Consider the following 27,326-nt stretch of genomic DNA (forward strand, 5'->3'; position numbering starts at 1 on the left):
ATTCAGAGCTCAGTTTAGTTGTTCCAGGTTTTGAATTTCCCCACAGTTTTTTCCCCTTCAGGTTTTGACTAAAAAAATCTCATGTTTCTTTATAGAAAAACAACTAAATTCGATTTTCCAAGTCCACAACAATACTTATCAGGAGGTCTTTAAGGTCCAGGGAACCCCCCCCCCAATCAACATTTCATTGTTTTTTTTAAATGACCATTTCTGCATGCTAACTGGCTACATAACACATAGGCACACAGAAACAGGCATTACAGTGTAGCATTACTTCTTCAGAAAGATGCAGGAAATACCCATCACTGATGCATTATTGTCATGAATTCGGAGAAACCAATTTAACTACTTTTCTAATAAGTTACTTTCTGTGGTCTGTCCAGAGGCTCAGCCAATGATTTTGATACGAGACCCCCCTTCAGGATTCATATGGATGGTCTATTTTGAGATCAAAACAGTGTATCGGCAACCAGCACGTAAACCACAGCATGGCCAGGAGGGGTGTTTCCAAGACCACTGCAGTGTGTGTCTGTGGGTTGTGGGGTGTGTCCTCGTCTCCACAGCCTCATATGGCTTAGCATTCCAGCACTAGCTGCTAACGGCCCCTATGGGGGCCGGCTGCTAACGGCCCCCCTGCTAACGGCCCCTATGGGGGCCGGCTTCCAACGGCCCCTATGGGGGCCGGCTGCGGCCCCTATGGGGGCCGGCTTCCAACGGCCCCTATGGGGGCCGGCTGCCGGCCCCTATGGGGGCCGGCTGCGGCCCCTATGGGGGCCGGCTTCCAACGGCCCCTATGGGGGCCGGCTTCCAACGGCCCCTATGGGGGCCGGCTTCCAACGGCCCCTATGGGGGCCGGCTTCCAACGGCCCCTATGGGGGCCGGCTTCCAACGGCCCCTATGGGGGCCGGCTGCCAACGGCCCCTATGGGGGCCGGCTGCCAACGGCCCCTATGGGGGCCGGCTGCCAACGGCCCCTATGGGGGCCGGCTGCCAACGGCCCCTATGGGGGCCGGCTTCCAACGGCCCCTATGGGGGCCGGCTGCCAACGGCCCCTATGGGGGCCGGCTGCCAACGGCCCCTATGGGGGCCGGCTGCCAACAGCCCCTATGGGGGCCGGCTGCCCCTATGGGGCCGGCTTCCAACAGCCCCTATGGGGGCCGGCTTCCAACAGCCCCTATGGGGGCCGGCTTCCAACAGCCCCTATGGGGCCGGCTTCCAACAGGGGGGCCGGCTTCCAACAGCCCCTATGGGGGCCGGCTGCCAACAGCCCCTATGGGGGCTGCCAACAGCCCCTATGGGGGCCGGCTGCCAACAGCCCCTATGGGGGCCGGCTGCCAACAGCCCCTATGGGGGCCGGCTGCCAACAGCCCCTATGGGGGCCGGCTGCCAACAGCCCCTATGGGGGCCGGCTGCCAACAGCCCCTATGGGGGCCGGCTGCCAACAGCCCCTATGGGGGCCGGCTGCCAACAGCCCCTATGGGGGCCGGCTGCCAACAGCCCCTATGGGGGCCGGCTGCCAACAGCCCCTATGGGGGCCGGCTGCCAACAGCCCCTATGGGGGCCGGCTGCCAACAGCCCCTATGGGGGCCGGCTGCCAACAGCCCCTATGGGGGCCGGCTGCCAACAGCCCCTATGGGGGCCGGCTGCCAACAGCCCCTATGGGGGCCGGCTGCCAACAGCCCCTATGGGGGCCGGCTGCCAACAGCCCCTATGGGGGCCGGCTGCCAACAGCCCCTATGGGGGCCGGCTGCCAACAGCCCCTATGGGGGCCGGCTGCCAACAGCCCCTATGGGGGCCGGCTGCCAACAGCCCCTATGGGGGCCGGCTGCCAACAGCCCCTATGGGGGCCGGCTGCCAACAGCCCCTATGGGGGCCGGCTGCCAACAGCCCCTATGGGGGCCGGCTGCTAACAGCCCCTATGGGGGCCGGCTGCTAACAGCCCCTATGGGGGCCAGACACCAACCTAAAGAACCCTCAAGGGAACATGCTGCATCAGAGACACTCAGAACAGAGGCCGGGGCTAATAAAGCAGACACACTTCTATACTACGTCGGTTCTGGGCGTCCCATCCTCTCCTCGGTGGAGGACAGAACAAATTAACCAGGGAAGGAGGGGGAGAATCTAATTACAGGGCAGATAAGAGGCAAAGGGAATACATGCAATAGAAGAACTGTCTGATGACACTGCCATTGTTTGGGCTTGTGACAGACTTAAGCTGCTTTATACACTCAGTCATGGCAGCAATGTTTTTTTCTCCAAAAGATAGTCACAAAGATGGTTTCTGAGCTTCCTTCCCACACACTGAAAGCACAACATCACTGTCAAGGCAAAGCCCACGAGTTGTTCTTGGGTCTGAGCCTAGTGCTAAGGGTTGGGTCTGAGCCTAGTGCTAAGTGCTCTGACAAATAATAGCTGCACAAACAAAACAAAGTAGCATTGAGCCCTATCTGTTTAATGTTAGCCGTAGTGATAGCTTAACTAAACGTAGTGAAGTATTGACGTGTCCCCTAGACACTGATCTTGGGTCAGTGTATAATTTCTCCCACTAATGGTTAAGGTTAGGATTGAGGGAGGAGAAGCTGATTCTAGATGTGTACCCAGGGGAAAGTTAACCCTGAAGCGGTTAGGTTTGTCTCTGTGGTGACCTTACTTACCGAGCTCTCCCTTCAAGGTCATCAGTTCCTGGGACAGGTCCCTGCGCTGCTTAATGACCTCATCATGCTGGGAAACAAACACACTGTTAGTGGTCATTTAAACTCAGCTTGGGGCTTTGGTTCACTGGCACACTGCAACAGGCTTGAGCCCCACACACACAAAAACACACACAGTTCAGTAAGAAGAACCTAAAAAAGTTATTTGTATAACAGCTTTCAATTCAATATCCTTTCGAATTCTATACGGTCATTTTAGATGCACACAGACGCATATTGTTGATTCATGACAAGCACTTCTGGGATAAATCCAATGACAGTAACAGCTTAATTAGTGTACAAGACCTCTCCATCTCAACTTCATTTCATTAAGAGGATATTGAGCCAAATAGCACAGTTATATTGCTCCTCGGCTAACAAATGCAACACATTGAGAAAACATGTCAGGCAAAGCCCCCTCCCCCCCAACCCCTATGCAACTGAGCTGAGACAGAAACCCTAACACCCATTCTCTCTACCCCAGCTACTTGACATTCTCTATTCCTTGCCTTCTCCTCTTTCTACTTTTCCTACTCGCTCTCCCCCCATCTTTACAGAGGCTGCCCTAGCTGCAGTGCTCCTCCCAAACTGACGCAGAGGGAATCCCCCACTAACCGGTCTTATACTCCTCAACAAATCCACCGGACACAGCACCAACTGAGGACCACAGGCCCTGTTACTGTCCTAGAAAAATCTCCCTCAGAGAAGAAGGATAACAGAACACACAAAATAGACAGAGGCTAATGAGTCAGGCACAGAACAGACAAGTCAAATAAAGAATCGTATCCTCTAATGAAGGGTCAGCGAGACAGAGTTAGCAGTCTTTCCTGTCCCCTGCTCCCCATCCCCATTACAGACAGAGTAGAACAAAAGATAGAAGTCCTTTACCCGGTCTCCAGAGCAGGGAGGGCTAAGGCACGCTCTGCTCCCTGAGCAGCCCATGGTCCAGCCTCAGGGAGTCTCCCCCAGGCTACAGAGGCCCAGCACACCAAGACACGAATGACAGCAGCACAGGTGGACACCACCTCCACACACTCCTCTCTAGGACTGCTCCAACTACATCTGACTGAGGCACGACTGAAAACGGCACTCCATTGGCCCTGCTATCTGAGTGCTGAGAGCTTTACCATATTCTCCCTAAGAGAGCGACAGACTGCAGAGTGGGACAACCTCCTCACAGTTGAGCGGAGGTCACTTTAAGGTGGTGGTAGTAGCAGGAAGCAGTGGTAAAAGGCAGAGTGGAGCAAATAAGATAGGGTGCGTCAAAAATGGCAGCATGACAGAGAGATGGTAATGAATGAACTAGTATCATCATTGGGACAGCATGACAGAGAGATGGTAATGAATGAACTAGTATCATCATTGGGACAGCATGACAGAGAGATGGTAATGAATGAACTAGTATCATCATTGGGACAGCATGAAACTAGTATCATCATTGGGACAGCATGACAGAGGGATGGTAATGAATGAACTAGTATCATCATTGGGACAGTATGACAGAGGGATGGTAATGAATGAACTAGTATCATCATTGACAGGATGGTAATGAATGAACAGTATCATGACAGTATGACAGATGGTAATGAATGAACTAGTATCATCATTGGGACAGTATGACAGAGAGATGGTAATGAATGAACTAGTATCATCATTGGGACAGCATGACAGAGAGATGGTAATGAATGAACTAGTATCATCATTGGGACAGTATGACAGAGGGATGGTAATGAATGAACTAGTATCATCATTGGGACAGTATGACAGAGGGATGGTAATGAATGAACTAGTATCATCATTGGGACAGCATGACAGAGAGATGGTAATGAATGAACTAGTATCATCATTGGGACAGCATGACAGAGAGATGGTAATGAATGAACTAGTATCATCATTGGGACAGCATGACAGAGAGATGGTAATGAATGAACTAGTATCATCATTGGGACAGCATGACAGAGAGATGGTAATGAATGAACTAGTATCATCATTGGGACAGCATGACAGAGATGATGAATGAACTAGTAATCATTGAATGAACTAGTATCATCATTGGGACAGCATGACAGAGGGATGGTAATGAATGAACTAGTATCATCATTGGGACAGCAGAGGGATGAATGAATAAACAGATCATCATTGGGATGACAGTAATGAATAAACTAGTATCATCATTGGGACAGTATGACAGAGGGATGGTAATGAATAAACTAGTATCATCATTGGGACAGTATGACAGAGGGATGGTAATGAATGAACTAGTATCATCATTGGGACAGTATGACAGAGGGATGGTAATGAATGAACTAGTATCATCATTGGGACAGTATGACAGAGGGATGGTAATGAATGAACTAGTATCATCATTGGGACAGTATGACAGAGGGATGGTAATGAATGAACTAGTATCATCATTGGGACAGCATGACAGAGGGATGGTAATGAATGAACTAGTCATCACAGCATGACAGAGGATGGTAATGAATGGATCAGGGACAGTATGACAGAGGGATGGTAATGAATGAACTAGTATCATCATTGGGACAGTATGACAGAGGGATGGTAATGAATGAACTAGTATCATCATTGGGACAGCATGACAGAGAGATGGTAATGAATGAACTAGTATCATCATTGGGACAGCATGACAGAGAGATGGTAATGAATGAACTAGTATCATCATTGGGACAGCATGACAGAGAGATGGTAATGCATGAATTAGTATCATCATTGGGACAGCATGACAGAGAGATGGTAATGAATGAACTAGTATCATCATTGGGACAGCATGACAGAGGGATGGTAATGAATGAACTAGTATCATCATTGGGACACCATGACAGAGGGATGGTAATGAATAAACTAGTATCATCATTGGGACACTATGACAGAGGGATGGTAATGAATAAACTAGTATCATCATTGGGACAGTATGACAGAGGGATGGTAATGAATAAACTAGTATCATCATTGGGACAGTATGACAGAGGGATGGTAATGAATAAACTAGTCATCATCATTGGTAATGAATAAACTAGTATCATTGGGACAGTATGTATGACAGAGGGATGGTAATGAATAAACTAGTATCATCATTGACAGAGACAGTATGACAGAGGGATGGTAATGAACAAACTAGTATCATCATTGGGACAGCATGACAGAGGGATGGTAATGAATAAACTAGTATCATCATTGGGACAGCATGACAGAGGGATGTAATGAATAAACTAGTATCATCATTGGGACAGTATGACAGAGGGATGGTAATGAACAAACTAGTATCATCATTGGGACAGCATGACAGAGGGATGGTAATGAATAAACTAGTATCATCATTGGGACAGTATGACAGAAAGCTGATAATGAATACATTTGCCTTTATCTCCTATTTTCAAGGATAAAGACAAATCATTATTTGTCTGTCTGCGGTGGGCCCCACATGTAATCTTACTGAGGGTCTGATTTGTCAAACGCCTTTTCAGTTTTATTGAACAAATACACTGAGTGTACAAAACATTATGAGCACCTGCTCTTTCCATGACAGATTGACAAGGTGAAAGCTATGATCCCGTATTGATGTCACCTGTTAAATCCACTTCAGAACAGTGTAGATGAAGGGGAGGAGACTGGTTAAAGAAGGATTTTTAAGCCTCAAGACAATTGAGACGGATTGTGTATGTGTGTCATTCAAAGGGTGAATGGGCAAGACTTTAGTACCTTTGAATGCGGTATTATTTAAGTGCCTAAAAGATTTAAGTGCCTTTGAACGGGGTATTATTTAAGTGCCAAAAGATTTAAGTGCCTTTGAACGGGGTATGGTAGTAGGTGCCAGGTGCACCGGTTTGAGTGTCAAGAACTGCAACGCTGCTGGTTTTTCATGCTCAACAGTTTCTTGTGTGTACCCACCACCCAAAGGACTTCAAGCCAACTTGGCAATTGTGGGAAGCATTGGAGTCAACATGGGCCAGCATCCCTGTGGAATGCTTGACACCTTGTAGTCTTATGGCCTGATGAATTTATGCTGTTCAGAGGGAAAAATATGGTGCGACTCAATATTAGGAAGGTGTTCCTAATGTTTTGTACACTCAGTGTATGTGAGCACTTCCTGTCATTTGGAGGACATGCTACCCTCGTCTCTGAATGTCTACATTTCCCAGACCTCCACCATAATTATACAATACATAAGGTTTACAATGACCCTCCGAGTTCAATAAAACCTCCAGTAATCAATCCACATTCAGATCTAATGGTCTGGAAATGTTATGTGAAAAAGTCATACAGATGTAGGATCTAAATTTGATTATTCTTTTGTTGCTGAGAATTTGCAAACTTATAGTGTATGAGTTTAAAAGACTTCAGAGTTTGTCATTTCTATTTTGAAAATTCAGACTTGATTTGCCCTAAATAAAAAACCGTCCATTAATTATAGTCCACATAATAATTCACATATCCTTTTGCTGCAGGATAATTTTCCTGCTGTAGCAAACTGGCTCAAATTAAAACCCTAGATCTGTAGCTACAAAAGGAAGAGTAAGGAAGGGCAGGCAGACAAATGATCATAGAAAGGTCTGGAAAGAGGGGGACAATAATAAAGGAGGGTTATTATCGAACATCCTTATTTAAATAGTAATATCCTTTACATACAGTAATTAACATTCACTTTTGAATCCACCACGGTCTCTTCTTCTACAGATACTACGGTAATCCATGTCCAGTGCTGGCAGGAATCAGCTAAACAGGTGATAAGAAACAGAACTCAACAACACACCACCTTTTCCAGTGTTTGGTTGTGGCTCGTAACCATATCAAGTCAACAGCTGGGACATTCTCACACAGACATGGCAAGGCCCAACCTATTCCTAGCCTATTGACTGGCTAACAGATTCCAATACTGTACACAGAGTTCAGAAACAGACTGATTCCCCAACAGAACAAGTGCCACCCACAGCCTATTCATACACTCCCAATAGATCAAAGTGACATTGGACCATTGAGTCCTTGTAATGATAATTCAATAAGGCAATATGACATACTGATAACACCCACATACTGAACCTGTTGAAACCTGACAATAGATCTCTAATGAGGATACCATTGACTTCCGATGAGAGTGCAGGAGCTAGTGATTGTCACTGTGTCAGAGAGGGGGACAGAGGGAGCTGAGACAGCTGCTGTACCACCATCACAGACACCAGGAACTCTGCTGTTTTTCTGCCGGTTCAGATAATCACTTTCACAGCCCGTCCACCGTCCATCCAAACAGAAGGACCCGAGTCCAACTTTAGAGAGACTGGAGATCCCACGGAGACGGAATGTAGTGTGTGTGTGTGTGTGTGTGTGTGTGTGTGTGTGTGTGTGTGTGTGTGTGTGTGTGTGTGTGTGTGTGAAAGTCACTCTTGAAATCATCGACATCTTTGGAACAAGGAGCTCATCTAACTGACAGGGCTTAAGCAGAACAATAAGCATTTAACCTCTATGTATTTCATCAGTGTTTTGACAGCAGTCTGGTGATAAGGAAAGCCCTTCTGTCAACTCTCCCAGTCTCTGTCCCTTTCCTAAATCACTCTACACATGCATTCTAAACTTTCAACAAATGGAATGTAGCCATGTTCTGGAGATGTACTGCCAGGGTTCTGGAGATGTACTGCCAGGGTTCTGGAGATGTACTGCCAGGGTTCTGGAGATGGTCCCTCAAACAGTTAACGGGGTGGGGGGGGGAGTCAGCTAAAAATAATTTCACAAGAATGGTGCAAGTTTATCCAGAGCCCATATTTCTCCATCCACAAATGTTGAAACTCTCCCTCTCTGGATTCTAAGTTACCACAGCAACAGAACTGTTCCCCAAAGGATAACATCTGTCAACACACCTCCAGTACTGGCTACTGCTGCCTAGAAAAACAACTTTGGACAATTGCAGGCATGTAGGCTACATTTATCCCAAGTCCAACGGGTGGATTCATTTTTGCCAATCAAGAGAAACAGGGTCTCTAAAATTGACAATGACAGCACACCCCTGGTTGATTCACCACACACCACTAATGTCCTATAGAAAGATGAACATGAATACACGCATCCACAATCCACTTTACACTAATGCTTACAGCATATGAGCACCCACAGATGCCGTAAATGATCACCCAGACGCATCCACAGTGTCTGGTTTGTATCAGGAGCTGAGCTCAGGGCCAGACTGGCAGTGATGTCAGATAAGGGGCCTCCGGGAGAAAGGCCTAACAGACATGGGGTGAGTCCCGATTGGAGCACCCTATTCCCTAAGATAGTGCAATACTTTTTACCAGGGCCCATAGGGAAGAGCACTATGCAGGCGGGAATAGGGTGCCATTTGAGACACAGCCATGACATCTACCTCACTGTATCAACAGCCAGAAGCAGAGACAGGTCCATGGAACTGATATTCCCTTCTCTGTGAAGAAAGACTGCTAATGAATAACAACTCATTTGGAAGTGACAATTACAAATAATCTCTGTACCAGGATCAGTCTCAGTGGCGGCTAGGCCGGGGCGGCAGGGTAGCCTAGTGGTTAGAGCGTTGGACTAGTAACCGGAAGGTTGCAAGTTCGAATCCCTGAGCTGACAAGGTACGAATCTGTCGTTCTGCCCCTGAACAGGCAGTTAACCCACTGTTCCTAGGCAATCATTGAAAATAAGAATTTGTTCTTAACTGACTTGCCTAGTAAAATAAAGGTCAAATCAATTTTAAAGTTTTAAAAAGTGCAGTTTCTCATGGACAGTGAATGACATTCGAGTCATAACTATGTTGTTATTGATGAAGAGGGGAGAGCGGAAGTCTCAACCTCAGCAGGCTGATAATTACTGTCATCATCACTGAGAAACAGCAGTCACCCAGTGTTTAAGACCTTAACCAGGCAGCAGAGATAATGAAGGGGAAAGAAAAACACGTGCATTTGGAGGCAAGGGGCTTTGGCAAGTCAGCTATTTCCTCAAAAGGATCTGTGGTAGCCTCTCAAATGGTACCCTATTCCCTTTATAGTGCACTACACTATAGTAGTAGTGGACTATAGAGGGAAATGAGTGCATTTAAGGACACATACCTGTAACTCTCGTGAACTACTGCCTTTATCTAATACTGTAGACTATGGTCCTAGTCTATCTAACATGGAAATGTATAGGTGAAAGGTCAAATAATATGGTAGTATAAATGATAGTGTAAAGATGAAAGCCTTGAAAGGTCACATGACAGTGCTGAGAGCAAATGGTCAGTCCTCTCCTGAGGAAGCTTGTCACTTTATACACTGTTGTTGTTGAGTGTGTGTGCGCACGCATGATAAGATAAATGTATAGAGGACTTTAAATCTTTTCATTTTTCAATATTTTAAAAACTTCAACGCACTAGTACAAACATTTTATGAAGCATATCAGCAAGGCCAAATCTAAAGTTAGTTTGCACTAATCTGGCCAAGGTTAAGTGAAATGCACTACATGACTAAAAGTATGTGGAAACCTGCTCGTCAAACATCTCATTCCAAAATCATTGGCATTAATATGTAGTTGGTCCCCCCTTTGCTGCTATAACAGCCTCCACTCTTCTAGGAAGGCTTTCCACTAGATGTTGGAACATTGCTGAGGGGACTTGCTTCCATTCAGCCACAAGAACATTAGTGAAGTCTGGGCACTGATGTTGGGTGATTAGGCCTGGCTTACAGTCGGCGTTCCAATTCAACCCAAAGGTGTTTATAATAATAATAATATATGCCATTTAGCAGACGCTTTTATCCAAAGCGACTTACAGTCATGTGTGCATACATTCTACGTATGGGTGGTTGAGGCGTAATGCTCTGAGCTACAGGACGGGGTTGAGGTAATGGCTCTGTGTGTAGGCCAGTTAAGTTCTTCCAAACCAATCTCAACAAACCATTTCTGTATGGACCTCGCTTTGTGCACGGGGGCATTATGCTGAAAAGGAAAGGGCCTTCCCCAAACTGTTGCCACAAAGTTGGAAGTGCAGAATCGTCTAGGATGTCATTGTATGCTGTAGCGTTAAGATTTGCCTTCAATGGAACCTAGCCTGAATCATGAAAAACAGCCACAGACCATTATTCCTCCTCCACCAAACCTTACAGTTGGCACTATGCATTTGTGCACGAAGCACTCTCCTGGCATCCGCCAACCCCAGATTCATCCATCGGACTTGCCAGATGGTGAAGCGTCATTTATCACTCCAGAGAATGAGTTTCCACTGCTCAAGAGTCCAATGGCGGTGAGCTTTACACCACTCCAGCCGACACTTGGCATTGTGCATGGTGATCTTAGGCTTGTGTGAGCCTGCTCGGTCATTGGAAACCTATTTTATGAAGCTCTCGAACAGTCCTTGTGCTGACGTTGCTTCCAGAAGCAGTTTGGAACTCGGTAGTGAATGTTGCAAACCGAGAGACGTTTTTTACAGGCTATGCCTTGCAGCACTCGGCAGTTCTGTTTTGTGAGCTTGTGTGGCCTACCAATTCCACAGCTGAGCCGTTGCTCCTAGTTGACCGGGGTAGCTCTAGCAGGGCTGAAATTTGACAAACTGACTTGTTGGAAATGTGGTATATTATGACAGTGCCACGTTAAATGTCACTGAGCTCTTCAGCAAGGCCATTCTACTGCCAATGTTTCTCTATTGAGATTGCATGGCTGTGTGCTCGATTTTATACACCCGTCAGCAACAGGTGTGGCTTAAATAGCCAAATCTACTCATTTGAATGGGTGTCCACATACTTTTGCATATATAATGAAGCTATGTATCCCAGCAGGGTCTGATAGTGGCTGTTTTTATACTGTTTATGGAGACGGACTGGAAATCTAAAAAAACATGCCAATGACATCACCCAGTATACCGTTGGAGCGGACGCTCCTCCTAGCCCCTTGCTACTAACTTTAAACGCTGTGTCGCTAGCGTAGTGGCGGCTTCCCTGTTCCATCTACTGCTGCCCTCTGGACACTATGATCACTTGGCTACATAGCTGATGACTGCTTGACTGTCCATTAATCTCGGTCCTCCATTCTGTTTATTTATGTTTTATCTGGCCCAGCCGCGAACTCCGGCTCTGTGTGTCGTTAATCCGACCCTCTCTGCCTAGTCATCGCCATTTTACCTGCTGTTGTTGTGTTAGCTGATTAGCTGTTGTCTCACCTGTTGTTTTAGCTAGTCTCCCAATTAACACCTGAGATTACTTTATGCCTCGCTGTATGTCTCTCTCAAATGTCAATATGCCTTGTATACTGTTGTTCAGGTTAGTTAACATTGTTTTAGTTCACAATGGAGCCCCAAGTTCCACTCCTCACACCTCTGATACCTCCTTTGTCCCACCTCCCACACATACGGTGATCTCACCCATTACATTTACATTTAAGTCATCTAGCAGACGCTCTTATCCAGAGCGACTTACAAATTGGTGCATTCACATTCATTACAACCAGCATGTCCAGAGATACAACCTCTTATCATCACCCAGTACCTGGGCTTACCTCCGCTATACCCGCACCCCACCATACCCATGTCTGCGCATTATGCCCTGAATATACTCTACCACGCCCAGAAATCTGCTCATAGGCGACCAGTTTTGATTGCCTTTAGCCGCACCCTCATACGACGACTCCTCTGTTCCACGGGTGATGTGGAGGTAAACCCAGGCCCTGCTTGTCCCCAGGCACCCTCATTGGTTGACTTCTGTGACCGAAAAAGCCTTGGTTTCATGCATGTCAACATCAGAAGCCTCCTCCCTAAGTTTGTTTAACTCACTGCTTTAGCACACTCAGCCAACCCTGATGTCCTTGCCGTGTCTGAATTCCTGGCTTAGGAAGGCCACCAAAAATTCTGAGATTTCCATACCCAACTATAACATTTTCCGTCAAGATAGAACTGCAAAAGGGGGAGGAGTTGCAGTCTACTGCAGAGATAGCCTGCAAAGTAATGTCAAACTTTCCAGGTCCAGACCCAAACAGTTCGAACTTCTAATTTAAAAAATGAATCTCTCCAGAAATAAGTCTGTTGCCGCCTGCTACCGACCCCCCTCAGCTCCCAGCTGTGCCCTGGACACCATTTGTGAATTGATCACCCCCCATCTAGCTTCAGAGTTTGTTCTGTTAGGTGACCTAAACTGGGATATGCTTAACACCCCGGCCATCCTACAATCTAAGATTGATGCCCTCAATCTTACACAAATCATCAAGGAACCCACCAGGTACAACCCTAAATCTGTAAACAAGGGCACCCTCATAGACATCATCCTGACCAACTGGCCCTCCAAATACACCTCCGCTGTCTTCAATCAGGATCTCAGCGATCACTGCCTCATCGCTATGAGTCCGCAGTCAAACGACCACCCTTAATCACTGTCAAACGCTCCCTAAAACACTTCTGCGAGCAGGCCTTTCTAATTGACCTGGCCCGGGTATCCTGGAAGGGTATTGACCTAATCCCGTCAGTTGAGGATGCCTGGTCATTCTTTAAAAGTAACTTCCTCACCATCTTGCATAAGCATGCTCCATTCAAAAAATGCAGAACTAAGAACAGATATAGTCCTTGGTTCACGCCAGACCTGACTGCCCTCGACCAGCACAAAAACATCCTGTGGCGGACTGCAATAGCAGCGAATAGTCCCTGCGATATGCAACTGTTCAGGGAAGTCAGGAACCAATATACGCAGTCAGGAAAGCAAAGGCCAGCTTTTTCAAGCAGAAATTTGCATCCTGTAGCTCTAACTCCAAAAAGTTCTGGGACACTGAAGTCCATGGAGAACAAGAGCACCTCCTCCCAGCTGCCCACTGCACTGAGGCTAGGTAACACAGTCATCTCCGATAAATCCATGATAATCGAAAACTTCAACAAGTATTTCTCAACGGCTGGCTATGCCTTCCTCCTGGCTACTCCAACCTCGGCCAACAGCTCCACGCCCCCCCCTTGCAGCTACCCACCCAAGCCTCCCCAGCTTCTCCTTTACCCAAATCCAGATAGCAGATGTTCTGAAAGAGCTGCAAAACCTGGACCCGTACAAATCAGCTGGGCTTGACAATCTGGACCCTCTATTTCTGAAACTATCCGCCGCCATTGTCGCAACCCCTATTACCAGCCTGTTCAACCTCTCATATAGTCTGAGATCCCCAAGGATTGGAAAGCTGCCGCGGTCATCTCCCTCTTCAAAGGGGGAGACACCCTGGACCCAAACTGTTACAGACCTATATCCATCCTGCCCTGCCTATCTAAGGTCTTCGAAAGCCAAGTCAACAAACAGATCACTGACCATCTCAAATCCCACCGTACCTTCTCCGCTGTGCAATCTGGTTTCCGAGCCGGTCACAGGTGCACCTCAGGTACTAAACGACATCATAACCGCCATCGATAGAAGACAGTACTGTGCAGCAGTCTTCATCGACCTGGCCAAGGCTTTCGACTCTGTCAATCACCATATTCTTATTGGCAGACTCAGTAGCCTCGGTTTTTCTCTAGACTGTAAACTCTCCTTCCAGACACATATCAAACATCTCCAATCTAAAATCAAATCTAGAGTCGGCTTTCTATTTCGCAACAAAGCCTCCTTCACTCACGCCGCCAAACTTACCCTAGTAAAACTGACTATCCTACCAATCCTCGACCTCGACTACTCAGCAAACTGGATGCAGTTTATCACAGTGCCATCCATTTTGTTACTAAAGCACCATATACCACCCACCACTGCGACCTGTATGCTCTAGACGGCTGGCCCTCCCTACATATTCGTCGCCAGACCGACTGGCTCCAGGTCATCTACAAGTCCATGCTAGGTAAAGCTCCGCCTTATCTCAGTTCACTGGTCACGATGGCAACACCCACCCGTAGCACGCACTCCAGCAGGTGTATCTCACTGATCCTCCCTAAAGCCAAAACCTCATTTGGCCGCCTTTCCTTCCAGTTCTCTGCCGCCTGTGACTGGAACGAATTGCAAAAATCTCTGAAGTTGGAGACTTTTATCTCCCTCACCAACTTTAACCATCTGCTTTCTGAGCAGCTAACCGATCGCTGCAGCTGTACATAGTCTATTGGTAAATAGCCCACCCAACTTACCTACCTCATCCCCCATATTGTTTTTATTTATTTACTTTTCTGCTCTTTTGCACACCAGCATCTCTACCTGCACATGACCATCTGATCATTTGTCACTCCAGTGTTAATCTGCTAAATTGTAATTATTCGCCTTAGCTCCTCTTTTTTCCCCCCACTGTGTTATTGACTTGTTAATTGTTTACTCCATGTGTAACTCTGTGTTCTTGCCTGTTCACACTGCTATGCTTTATCTTGGCCAGGTCGCAGTTGTAAATGAGAACTTGTTCTCAACTAGCCTACCTGGTTAAATAAAGGTGAAATAAAATATACTGTAACGGTAGAAGAAACACAGCATACTATGTATTAGTATTGACCTGAAAAGACTATTTGGCCAAGAGTTCTACAAATATTTGTTAAACTGTACTCAATTGTATAGCCTAAGCATGTGTTCATATGATATTTTGTATGAAGTGCTGTATAAAATCTATTATAATAATAAAAATAATAACAACAATAATAATAACGCTTCTAGTATGACCATAACTTGTGTCTGGGTGGGGGGGTCTGGGTGGGCGGGTGGGGCTGGGTAGTATTGTGAGCCAGGGAGAGGAGAGTTAGGATAAGGATAGGATAAGCTCATCTGTAGTACACTGCGGTAAGATGTAATTTCTCTAGTTCCAATGATAACACTCAACCATGAGAACGAAAACAAAAAGAAACAGTGAGCTGAACACTCACACACCCAGTTCATACCGATCAAGAGCTGTGGCCAAGCAGCGTGAGCAACATGATTAAGAACCAATGTAATCTAATGTCCTAAATTACACTAGTTTCTCAATGTCTTCAATTCTATTAGTATAAAAAACAACAATAACACCTGTACCAGAATTGAGTGTATGGTTAAGACATCCATACAGAAACATTCAAGAAAAAAGGTATGCTTCCTACCTCTGCCAGGGTCTGCTGCAGCACCACCACAATGGCCTCAAATTTGCAGTTACTTGCAGCCAGGAGTCCCTGGAGCTGATGGAGGCTCTGGTTCTTCCTCTCACACGGTGCCCGGTAGCTCTCCATGTCCCCCGCCCTGCCCTCCGCCAGCACCAGGTCTGGATGCCCATCCCTCTGGGGCGGCAGTGGCGCTGGTGACTGATGTTGAGGCTGTGGGTGGCTCCGTGGTGTCGCCCTCGGTCTGTTCTTGTCCACTACAAGAGAACATCCACCATTCAGCGTTGTTACAACATTCAGCATCATCATTCCCCCCTCCATGATCCCTGTGGCTGGGTAGATGACGAGCTACAGTAGCACCAAACTCCAGCCTGAGACTACTACCAGTCTAGCTCCAGCCTCCAGAGAAAGACAGACCAAGACTACTACCAGTCTAGTTCCAGCCTCCAGAGAAAGACAGACCGAGACTACTACCAGTCTAGTTCCAGCCTCCAGAGAAAGACAGACCGAGACTACTACCAGTCTAGCTCCAGCCTCCAGAGAAAGACAGACAGAGACTACTACCAGTCTAGCTCCAGCCTCCAGAGAGAAACAGACCGACGTGCAGTAACACTCGCCCAGCTCATACAGGTTGGCTGTCTGTCCAGTAAAGAAGGAGTAGAGGACAGTGGCACGGTCCTGTCCAGGGAGGCCTTAGCAGCAGAAAGATGATTCACAGAGCCATTATTTCCCAGAGAAAGATGCTCCACTCCTCCAGCCCCACCACACAGTATAATGGATCCCCCGAATGAGATTACATCTCCATCTCCTGATTCAATCTTCCTCCTGCTCTGCTCTCTGGACGGACGCAGTAGTCACCGGAGCCCGCTTATTTTAGCAGGGCCGTGCCAGTGGTTTTGATTTACATGAGCTTTATAAATATAACACCCCTCTGCATAATAACCGCATGGATCCAACTAATGAACAGAAAGAAGGCTGTTCGCCCTGCCATAGCTTATTAGAAGATAAAGGAGACTAAAGATACAGGCTTGTTACTGAAAGTGTTGTCATGAGGTAAAAGAAAAATCATGCGGATGCGTTAGTTGGGGTTTGAGAACTTATCATTGGTATTGGACACCTGCGGCTGGCTGGCTGGCTGGCTGGCTGCAAAGCACTAGGTGCTGCTTGCCTCGTTCGGTTGTGGGAAGTATCTAATGGGACAGTGAGGACAGGCTTCGACATAACAGGAATACCAGCTTTAATGAGGGAAAGATTGTACCAATGCCGTCTGGGGACACTTCCAGTCACATAACCCTGGGACTAGATTTAGGATGACAACCGGCCTCCCTAATTAAAACAAATGTGATGGTGTGTGATGGTGTGTTCTGTTTTTGAATGGGACTGGTGAGTATATGGAGTACTGTAGAGTTATATCGATGACAAACTCCACTCAGAGAAATTAACCGTCTACATCCTACATACACTTATGCGTGACGCTTTAAACATGAATATCCCTTTACAGACATACTATATTTACCCAGTAGCCCATAGATTAACATACAGGGGGAAAATACTCTGGTTAAATTTAGAGTGCCAGGGATGGCAGCATCCAACCACATCACGACAGTAGAGGCTTCATTTCAAAAGGACCCTGACGGTCAGGTTAGTCAGATATACAGTAGTATGTATTAATGAAAGGAAAGGATACAGCTTTCAAGCCCCATCATAACATCCATATATTTACATTGTCATTTAGCAGACTCTTACCCAGAGCGACTTACAGTAGTGAGTGCATACATTTTTCATACTGGTCCCCCGTGGGAATCATACCCACAAACCTGGCGTTGCAAGGACCATGCTCTAGCAATGGAGCCACACGGGACCCCGTATGAACAAACACTACCGGTCAAAAGGTTTAGAACACCTAGATTCAAGGTTTTTTTTGTTTTTACTATATTCTACATTGTAGAATAATAGTGAAGGCATCAACACTATGAAATAACACACATGGAATCATGTAGTAACCAACAACAACAAAAAGTGTTAAACAAATCCAAATATATTTTAGATTTGATTCTTCAAATAGCCACCCTTTGCGTTGATGACCGCGTTGCATACTTGGAATTCTCTCAACCAACTTCATGATGTAGTCGCCTGGAATGCATTTCAATTAACAGGTGTGCCTTCTTAAAAAGCTCATTTGTGGAATTTCATTCATTCTTAATGCATTTGTGCCAATCAGTTGTGTAGTGACAATGTATGGGTGGTATACAGAAGATAACCCTATTTGGTAAAAGAGCTAGTCCATATTATGGCAAGAACAGCTCAAATAAGCAAAGGGAAACAACAGTCCATCATTACTTTAAGACATGAAGGTCAGTCGATACGTAAAATGAAGTACTTTGAGTTTCTTCAAGTGTAGTTGCAAAAACCATCAAGGGCTATGATGAAACTGGCTCTCATAAGGACCGCCACAGGAAAGGAAGACCCAGAGCTACCTCTGCTGCAGATGATAAGTTCATTAGAGTTACCAGACTCAGAAATTGCAACCCAAATAAATGCTTCAAAGAGTTCAAGTAGCAGACACATCTCAACATCAACTGTGCAGAGGAGACTGAGTCAGGCCTTTATGGTTGAATTGCTGCAAAGAAACCACTACTAAAGGACACCAATAAGAAGAGACTTGCTTGGGCCAAAAAACACGAGTAATGTGACATTAGACCGGTGGAAATTTGTCCTTTGGTCTGGAGTCCAAAATGGGTTATTTTAGTTTGGATGTTTTCAGTATTATTCTACTATGTAGAAAATATGAAAAATAAATGAAAAACCCTTGAATGAGGGTAGCCTAGTGGTTAGAGCGTTGGACTAGTAACCGGAAGGTTGCAAGTTCAAACCCCCGAGCTGACAAGGTACAAATCTGTCGTTCTGCCCCTGAACAGGCAGTTAACCCACTGTTCCTAGGCAGTCATTGAAAATAAGAATTTTCTCAACTGACTTGCCTGGTTAAATAAAGGTCAAATTAAATAATTCAGGTTCAACGGTAACAGAGGGTCATTTGCCTTCCAAATGTTTTTGTTGTTGTTGCTTTTTTCCCCCTAAACGAGAGAGGAATAAGGGTTTAGACTCCAAACATTCCTTACCCCAGGACACTTCCACAGTTGACTATCCAGGAAACAGGAAAAGGAGTACGGTGTCTGCATTGATCGGAATGTTGTGTTTGTCTCGTCAATAAACAGATCAATGCAGACACAGTGCTCCCTTTCCTGTATTCTCCTGTATTGTCAAACATTGAAGTGTCCTGGGGTAAGGAATGTTGTTTGGATTGTCTCAAGACCCTCAGTCCAACAACGGATTCACCTTTTTGGTTAAGCTAGGCTGAAGTGTGTTTTGGTTCACTTTCTTTCCAAGGTTTTAACTGGAAGTACAAGTTAATGGATCCAAAACTGGAGTTGTTGTTTCAGAAATGTCCATGTTTTGATTACCACTTCCTGATAATAGTATTTTGCTGACTGAAACAATTGCTAATAATTCTATTAATAAAATAAAGTAGCAAAGCACTCTAATTGAGACTATAGTTAGCATATAATAGCTCACATGTAAATGAAGTAGCATTCATAAATCTTGCACAACCATTTAGTCTAGACTGGAAGCCAGCTGTTAGCTTGACCAGAACCACGCTGGTAATTGAGGGGAGGGCTGTGTGGTATTGAGGGGAGGGCTGTTCCGTGTTGTCTGGCGCCCTCTGCTGGTGATGTCAGAGATCTCTGGACTCTGTGGGGATTCCTTATGCAACACTGCAGCAGCAGCCAAGACCTGCCCTGAAACACACATACATGCAGCATAGCCCTGCCCACACACAATATGATAGGCAGGCATTGGAAATACTGCTGTGGATACTATGTAGGTCTCAATTCGGAGTAAACTGACATGTTGAATCATTATATGTATTAAGGAAAATATGTAAAGATCATAGTTTCTAATCAGTTCACGAATTGAGATTGACAATTTCTTAAGCTTTCTTCAAAACAGTTTGACTGCCCTAATATAGCCACATATCCACTTGGGAGATTGGATCAGGAACTTTTATGATGTCATGGAATTTCATTCCCTCTTTAGGGAGTGAGTCCTGGGGTAAAAATGGACATTATGAAACAGAACCAGAGTGTTCCAATAATTCATGTTAATCTCTGTTACCTGTATTACTTGAAACAGTCCCAAGAGGCAGCTGGCCATGCTCTCTAGAGTCTAGAAAAAGCAGGGTTGTCACTAGTTACCACAGCACAAAAGAAAAATGGTCTATATTGTAAACATTCAAACATTTGCTTTTTGTTCTTAATTTAAGGTTAGGCATAAGGTTAGTAGTATGGTTAAGGTTAGGTTTAAAATTCAGATTTTATGAGAAATTCTAGAAAAAGGCAGGATTTAGTGACAACCACAAAACAGGTGCTTGTTGCCATCCAACTAGTGTCTCCCATGGCAAGAGAGCACCTTCAACTATTTTGACCAAGTGTCCAGATAAGGAGAGGATGACATAACATGGAAATTGTAACTCACTCTTTCTCCTAGCTCTGTAGCTATTCTGTTCCCACTGACACCATAGAGTGAAGGGTTTGCTGGTGCCACTAGGGGATGGCACACCATAGCACAGTGCATGATGAGAGACTGACCACAATAACATTATTGTACAGCTGTGGGGTGATGGAATAATACCAGTAAACGTGCTAAGTGAAACGCTATTGATTCTGAACAATCCCTTCTCCAAAAGGCACTTAAATTCAGAAACTAACTCAGGCCATGTTATTCAAGATTATTTTCCCACCCTTTCAAATGAATAACTTGGTACTGACTGTTACAGGGGAAAACATTGAAATACAGGTAACTGCCCAAATAAAATAAACATCAACATAAAGTGTTTTAATAGGGCAGTTACCTGTCCAAATAAAGATTGTACAAGAGTCTGGAACTCTATTGGAGGGATGAGACACCATTGTTCCACAAGAAATTCCAGAATCATTCCAGAATCTCCCATAAGTGTTCAATTGGGTAGATATCTGGTGACTGAGACTGCCATGGCATATAGTTTACATTGTTTTCCTGCTCATCAAACCATTGAGTGACCACTCACACCCTGTGGATGGGGGAACTGTCATCCAACAGCCAAGGTTGAAAAAATAATGGCCAAAATACACAGCTCTAAGCATGATGGGATTTGAATTGCTTAATTCAGAACCACACCTGTATAGAAGCACCTGCTTTCAATATACTTTGTATCCTTCATTTACTCTACGACGCAGCGTAACACAGAATTAAGCCAATTCCACGACACCAATTCAGCTCCGATATGTGCTGTTGACCAAGCAGGTGTGTTCTAGTCCTTCAGTGGGATCAGGTGTGGAGCATTCATTCTGCTGACATGTTGTTCAGGGGGTTAGAAAGCAGATAGGGTTTATTTTGCCATCTCTTTGTCAGGGGTCATGCCAGCACGGCTAATTCATTCTCCAGCTGAAATATGTCATCTATTGAACGGAGAGAAAAAAATGACCCAGATTACATAGACCGTAGTGACATCTAGGTAAGAGAAGTAACCTTTAAATGGTTTTTCATCATGTCAGAGGGTTAAGTAGACTATTGTAGGGCTGCACAATTAATCCCATTTTAAATAATAATTGTAATATTGACATGTGCAATACGGATTTTATTTTTTTACACCATGAATGTAACATTCAAACCTAATAAGGGTCCCCCAGGGAAACGCTGACCAACATTTTGGTTCCTACCCAGTCACAAAAATGTCTACTGTACCCGTCCTTCTCATTAGTTGACATGCCAAATGACACCAAACCATCGAATCGGAATACTCATTTTATTTACGCTGAACAAAAATATAAATGCAACATGTAAAGTGTTGGTCCTCTGTTTCATGAGCTGGAATAAAATATCTAAGAAATGTTCCATTCGCACAAAAAACATTTCTCTCAAATGTTGTGCACACACATTTGTTTACATCCCTGTTAGTGATCATTTCTACTTTGCCAAAAGAATCCATCCACATGAGAGGAGAGGAATATCGAGAAACATGATCATTACACAGGTGCACATTGTGCTGGGAACAATAAAAGGCCACTAAAATGTGCGATTTTGTCACACAACACCACATACAGTTGAAGTCGGAAGTTTACATACACTTAGGTTGGAGTCATTAAAACTAGTTTTTCAACCTCTCCCCAAATTTCTTGTTAACAAACTATAGTTTTGGCAAGTCAGTTAGGACATCTACTTTGTGCATGAAACAAGTAATTTTTCCAACAATTGTTTACAGCCAGATTTAATTTATAAATCACTATCATAATTCCCGTGGGTCAGAAGTTCACATACACTAAATTGACTGTGCCTTTAAACAGGGTCATCTGTACAAACAATAGTACACAAGTATAAGCACCATGGGACCACGCAGGCATCATACCGCTCAGGAAGGAGACGCGTTCTGTCTCCTAGAGATGAACGTACTTTGGTGTGAAGTGAGAATTCATCCCAAAACAACAGCAAAGGACCTTATGAAGATGCTGGAGGTCACAGGTACAAAAGTATCTATATCCACAGTAAAACGAGTCCTAAATCAACATAACCTGAAAGCCCGCTCAGCAAGGAAGAAGCCACCGCTCCGAAACCGCAATAAAAAAGGCAGACTATGGCTTGCAACTGCACATGGGGACAAAGATAGTACTTTTTGGAGAAATGCCCTCTGGTCTGATGAAACAAAAATAGAACCGTTTGGCCATAATGACCATCGTTATGTTTGGAGGAAAAAGGGGGATGCTTGCAAGCCAAAGAACACCATCCCAACCGTGAAGCACAGGGGCGGCAGCATCATGTTGTGGGGGTGCTTTGTTGCAGGAGGGCTGGTGCACTTCACAAAATAGATGGCATCATGAGGTAGGAAAATTGTGGATATATTGAAGCAACATCTTAAGACATCAGTCAGGAAGTTAAAGCTTGGTTGCAAATGGGTCTTCCAATTGGACAATGATCCCAAGCATACTTCCAAAGTTGTGGCAAAATGGCTTAAGGACAACAAAGTCAAGGTATTGGAGTGGCCATCACAAAGCCCTCATCTCGATCCTATAGAAGATTTGTAGGCAGAACTGAAAAAGCGTGTGTGAGCAAGGAGGCCTACAAACCTGACTCAGTTACACCAGCTCTGTCAGGAGGAATGGGCCAAACTTCACCCAACTTATTATGGGGAGCTTGTGGAAGGCTACCCGGAATGTTTGACCCAAGTTAAACAATTTAAAGGCAATGCTACCAAATACTAATTGAGTGTATGTAAGCTTCTGACCCACTGGGAATGTGATGAAAGAAATAAAAGCTGAAATAAATTATTCTCTACAATTATTCTGACATTTCACATTCTTAAAATAAAGTGGTGATCCTAACTGACCTAAGACAGGGATTTTTTTTACTAGGATTAAATGTCAGGAATTGTGAAACATTGAATTTAAATGTATTTGGCTAAGGTGTATGTAAAATTCCGACTTATTTTTTTAAACCTTTATTTAACTAGACAAGTCAGTTAAGAACAAATTCTTATTTTCAATGACGGCCTAGGAACAGTGGGTTAACTGCCTGTTCAGGGGCAGAACGACAGATTTGTACCGTGTCAGCTCAGGGATTTGAACTTGCAACCTTTCAGTTACTCGTCCAACTCTCTAACCACTAGGCTAACCTGCCGCCCCATATTGACTGCAGGAATGTCCACCAGAGCTGTTGCCTGACAATTTAATGTTACATTTCTCTACCATAAACCGTTTTAGAGAATTTGACACTACGTCCAACCAACCTCACAACCACATGTAACCACACAACCCAGGACCTCCACATCCAGTTTCTTCACCAGTGGGATCATCTGAGACCAGCCACCCAGATAGCTGATAAAATTGTGGCTTCTGCATATCCAAAGAATTTCTGCACAAACTGTCAGAAACCATCTCAGGGAAGCTCATCATCCTCACCATCCTTGACCTGACTTCAGTTTGGCGTCATAACACACACACACACACACACACAACAGACTTCAGTTTGGCGTTATAACAGACTTCGGTCGGCAAATGCTCACCTTTGATACCCACAGATTTCAACGTTGTAAACAGAGTGGCCAGTGGTGACAGTGGGGTTATGGTATGGGCAGCATAATCCACGGACAACGACCACAATTGCAATTATTGATGACAATGCCAAGCGTCTGGTTGAAACCTGGCACCATCCCTACAGTGAAGAATGGTGGTGGCAGCATGCTGTAGGGATGTTTTTCAGTGGCAGGGACTGGGAGACAAGTCAGGATCGAGGGAAAGATTAACAGAGCAATCCTTGAAGAAAGGTCCTGAGTGCTCTGGAGCAGGTTTAGACTGGGGTGAAGGGTCACCTTGAAACAGGACAACAACCCTAAGCACACAGCCAAGACGACGCAGGAGTGGCTTTGAGAAAAGTCTCTGAATGTCCTTGAGTGGCCCAGCCAGAGCCCGGGACTTGAAACCGATCTAAAATCTCTGGAGAGATCCGAAAATAGCTTTGCAGCAACGCTCCCCATCCAACCTGACAGAGCTTGAGAGGATCTGCAGATATTGGCAGAAACTGCCCAAATACAGGTGTGCCACACTTGTAGTGTCATACCAAAGAAGACTCGAGGATGAAATTGTTTTTGCTTTGTCATTATGGAATATTGTGTATAGATTGAGGGGGGAAATACATTTTAGAATAAGGCTGTAACCTAACAAAATGTGGGTTCTGAATACTTTCCGAAGGCACTGCATATACAAAAGTATGTGGACACCCCTTCAAATGACTGGATTTGGCTATTTCACCAACACACGTTGCTGACAGGAGTATAAAATTGACCACACCGCCATGCAATCTCCATAGACAAACATTGGCTGTAGAATGGCCTTACTGAAGCGCTCAGTGACTTTGAACGTGACAGTCATAGGATGCCACCATTCCAACAAGTCAGCTCATCAAATTAAGTTAACTGTAAGTGCTGTTATTGTGATGTGGAAACGTCTAGGAGCAACAATGGCTCAGCCGCGAAGTGGTAGGCCACACAGCTCATAGAACGGGACCACAGAGTACTGAAGCATGCAGAGCGTAAAAATAGTCTGTCCTCGATTGCAAAACTCACTTCATGAAATGCGTTTCCATGGCTGAGCAGAAGCACACAAGCCTAAAATCACCATGTGCAATGTGGCGGCTGGAGTGGTGTAAAGCGCACGGCCATTAGACTATGGAGCAGTGGAAACGTGTTCTCTGGAGTGATGAATCACGCGTCACCTTCTGGCAGTCCGATGAGTCTGGCTTTGGCTGATGCCATGAGAGTGCTACCTGCCCAAATGCAGTGCCAACTGTGAAGTTTGGTGGAGGAGGAATAATGGTCTGGGGCTGTTTTTCATGATTCTGGCTAGGCCCCTTAGTTCCAGAGAAGGGAAATCTTAACTCTACAGCATACAATGATATTCTAGACGATTCTGCACTTCCAACTTTGTGGCAACAGTTTGGGAAGGCCCTTTGCTGTTTCAGCATAATGCCCCCGTGCACAAAGCGAGGTCCATGCAGAAATGGTTTGTCTAGATCGGTGTGGAAGAAGTTGCCTGGCCTGCACAGAGCACTGACCTCCACCTCATCGAACACCTTTGAGATGAATTAGAATGCAGACTGCGAGCCAGGCCTAATCGCCCAACATCAGTACCCTCAACAGTGTTCCAACATCTAGTGGACTGTCTTCCCAGAAGAATGGAGGCTGTTATAGCAGCATAGGGGGTACCCACTCCATTTTAATTCCCATGATTTTGGAATGAGATGTTCAACAAGCAGGTGTACACACAGTACATGGCCAAAGGTATCTGTTGTCTAACTTCTTGTCCTTTGTGATGTTGTCTGTGCCCAATATTGTTTGTACCGTGTTTTGTGCTGCTACCATGTTGTGCTCATGTGTTGCTGCCATGCTATGTTGTCATCTTAGGTCTCTATGTATTGTAAATTATCTTGTTGTGATGTAGGTTTTGCCCTATATTTTTAATCCCAACCCCCATCCCCGCAAGGAGGCCTTTTGCATTTTGGTAGGCTGTCATAGTAAATAAGAATTTGTTCAGAAGTGACTTGCCTAGTTAAATTTAAAAAATAAAAATGTTATGTTTGAGTGAAACATTATTTGGCTTGATTTGCCCAACAAATGGATGCATTTTAAAAATAATCTGATGAGAATTTTCTGTGGGATTTGTCCTCTGTCACAACATTCCCACAGCTCAACCCAGTGAGTGCTGCTGAAAATAACCCACATGTCAGGCTGAAACTGGAGCAGTGGGTTTCCCTGCATGCAAGACGAAGAGTGCTCTCATGCATACATACAACACACAGTGCTATATGTCTTCCTATACTTGAGGACTTTTTGGGAACCAACAATTGATTCCCATTTAAAACACTAATTTTCAAAAACCATAACGCCTAACCCTAATTTGAAGTGAGGACCAGTAAAATGTCCTTTGTTCTCTGAATATTAGTTTGTTTACTATTCTTGTCATGACTCACAAGTATAAAACAAATATTTCTTGAGTATTTCATTTAAATAAAGTTGATTAAAAAAGCAACATACTATAAGTGGTCCTTCTGTAGCTCAGTTGGTAGAGCATGGCGCTTGTAACGCCAGGGTAGTGGGTTCGATTCCCGGGACCACCCATACGTAGAATGTATGCACACATGACTGTAAGTCGCTTTGGATAAAAGCGTCTGCTAAATGACATATATTATTATTATTATTATTATAAGAAACATGTATTCCTCTAAATGGATGCAGGTAGGTAGCATAAAAGGTGAACCGCTCCTGGTAAACAAAAGCTAAAAATAGATTCACAAACAGCGCAGCTCTGTGTGAGTAGCACGAAGTGAGTAGCACGAAGTGAGTAGCACGAAGTGAGTAGCACGAAGTGAGTAGCACGAACGGCAATAACAGTGAAATTAGCCGGTGTAAAACAGAGGCTACAGCAGCGTAAGCTGTAGTGGTTTCCTGTGTTGGCGGTGCGGTATTAAACAGACCTGTGTAGAACACGCCGGTGTTCTTCCTGCATCCTGACAGCTGCTGCAGGTTCCTGAGTAAACCCTTGGCCGCCAGCCGCACGTGGATGTTGACCAGTGAGAGTTTCATAGACCATAACATCTCTCCAAACACCAAGGAAGGGATATACCCAACACTAACTACTGTACTTTAAATCCCCAGAAAATCCAGAGGTAGAAGATGGTAAACTTGCTGTGCACCACATGCCAAAGATGGTCTCAGGGTAGAGTGCCTCAGTTGACAGTAGCACTGAGACATGAAGAGAAAAAAACAGCAGCAGCAACCGTTACCATGTGAGAGCCCCTTCAGTCAGTTCACCATGGCAACAGGAACTCCTCCCACTCAGAATGAGGACCAGCAGCACATGCCCAGCTGGGAGACAAGCTGGCAGGGGGGGGGGGGTGGGGCAGCAGGCTTTCAATAGCTCTGCCCTGGACAGATGTGACAGGCAGAGGCAGAGAAAGACATCCCTAATCCTGGAGTTCGAGCCAGCCTTCAGTTCAGACCATTCATTGCTCAGACAAATATCTAGCAATAGAACTCTAGAATCTCCCAGAGCTGGGCGATGGTGG

At 45.2% G+C, this 27,326-nt stretch overlaps 1 protein-coding gene across 7 annotated transcripts in view; it reads right to left on the bottom strand.

The window, feature by feature from the left end:
- Positions 1–27,326, bottom strand: part of mtus1a (microtubule associated tumor suppressor 1a) — a 60,149-nt gene that overhangs the window by 14,466 nt on the left and 18,357 nt on the right. For 4 of the 7 annotated variants that reach the window (XM_046323628.1, XM_046323629.1, XM_046323626.1 and 1 more), the window contains exons 7-8: positions 15,681–15,934; positions 2,654–2,720 (exon numbers count right to left, since the gene is read on the bottom strand). In XM_046323628.1, the coding sequence (XP_046179584.1) occupies positions 2,654–2,720; positions 15,681–15,934 (321 nt within the window). Of the gene's footprint in view, positions 1–2,653; positions 2,721–3,577; positions 3,778–15,680; positions 15,935–26,735; positions 26,956–27,326 lie in introns of those variants that run through there. The other 3 variants (XM_046323632.1, XM_046323631.1, XM_046323633.1) reach the window with 3 other exon arrangements.

This window comes from Oncorhynchus gorbuscha, linkage group LG23 (assembly GCF_021184085.1).
Source record: "Oncorhynchus gorbuscha isolate QuinsamMale2020 ecotype Even-year linkage group LG23, OgorEven_v1.0, whole genome shotgun sequence".
In the NCBI taxonomy this organism is placed as follows: Eukaryota; Metazoa; Chordata; class Actinopteri; order Salmoniformes; family Salmonidae; genus Oncorhynchus; species Oncorhynchus gorbuscha.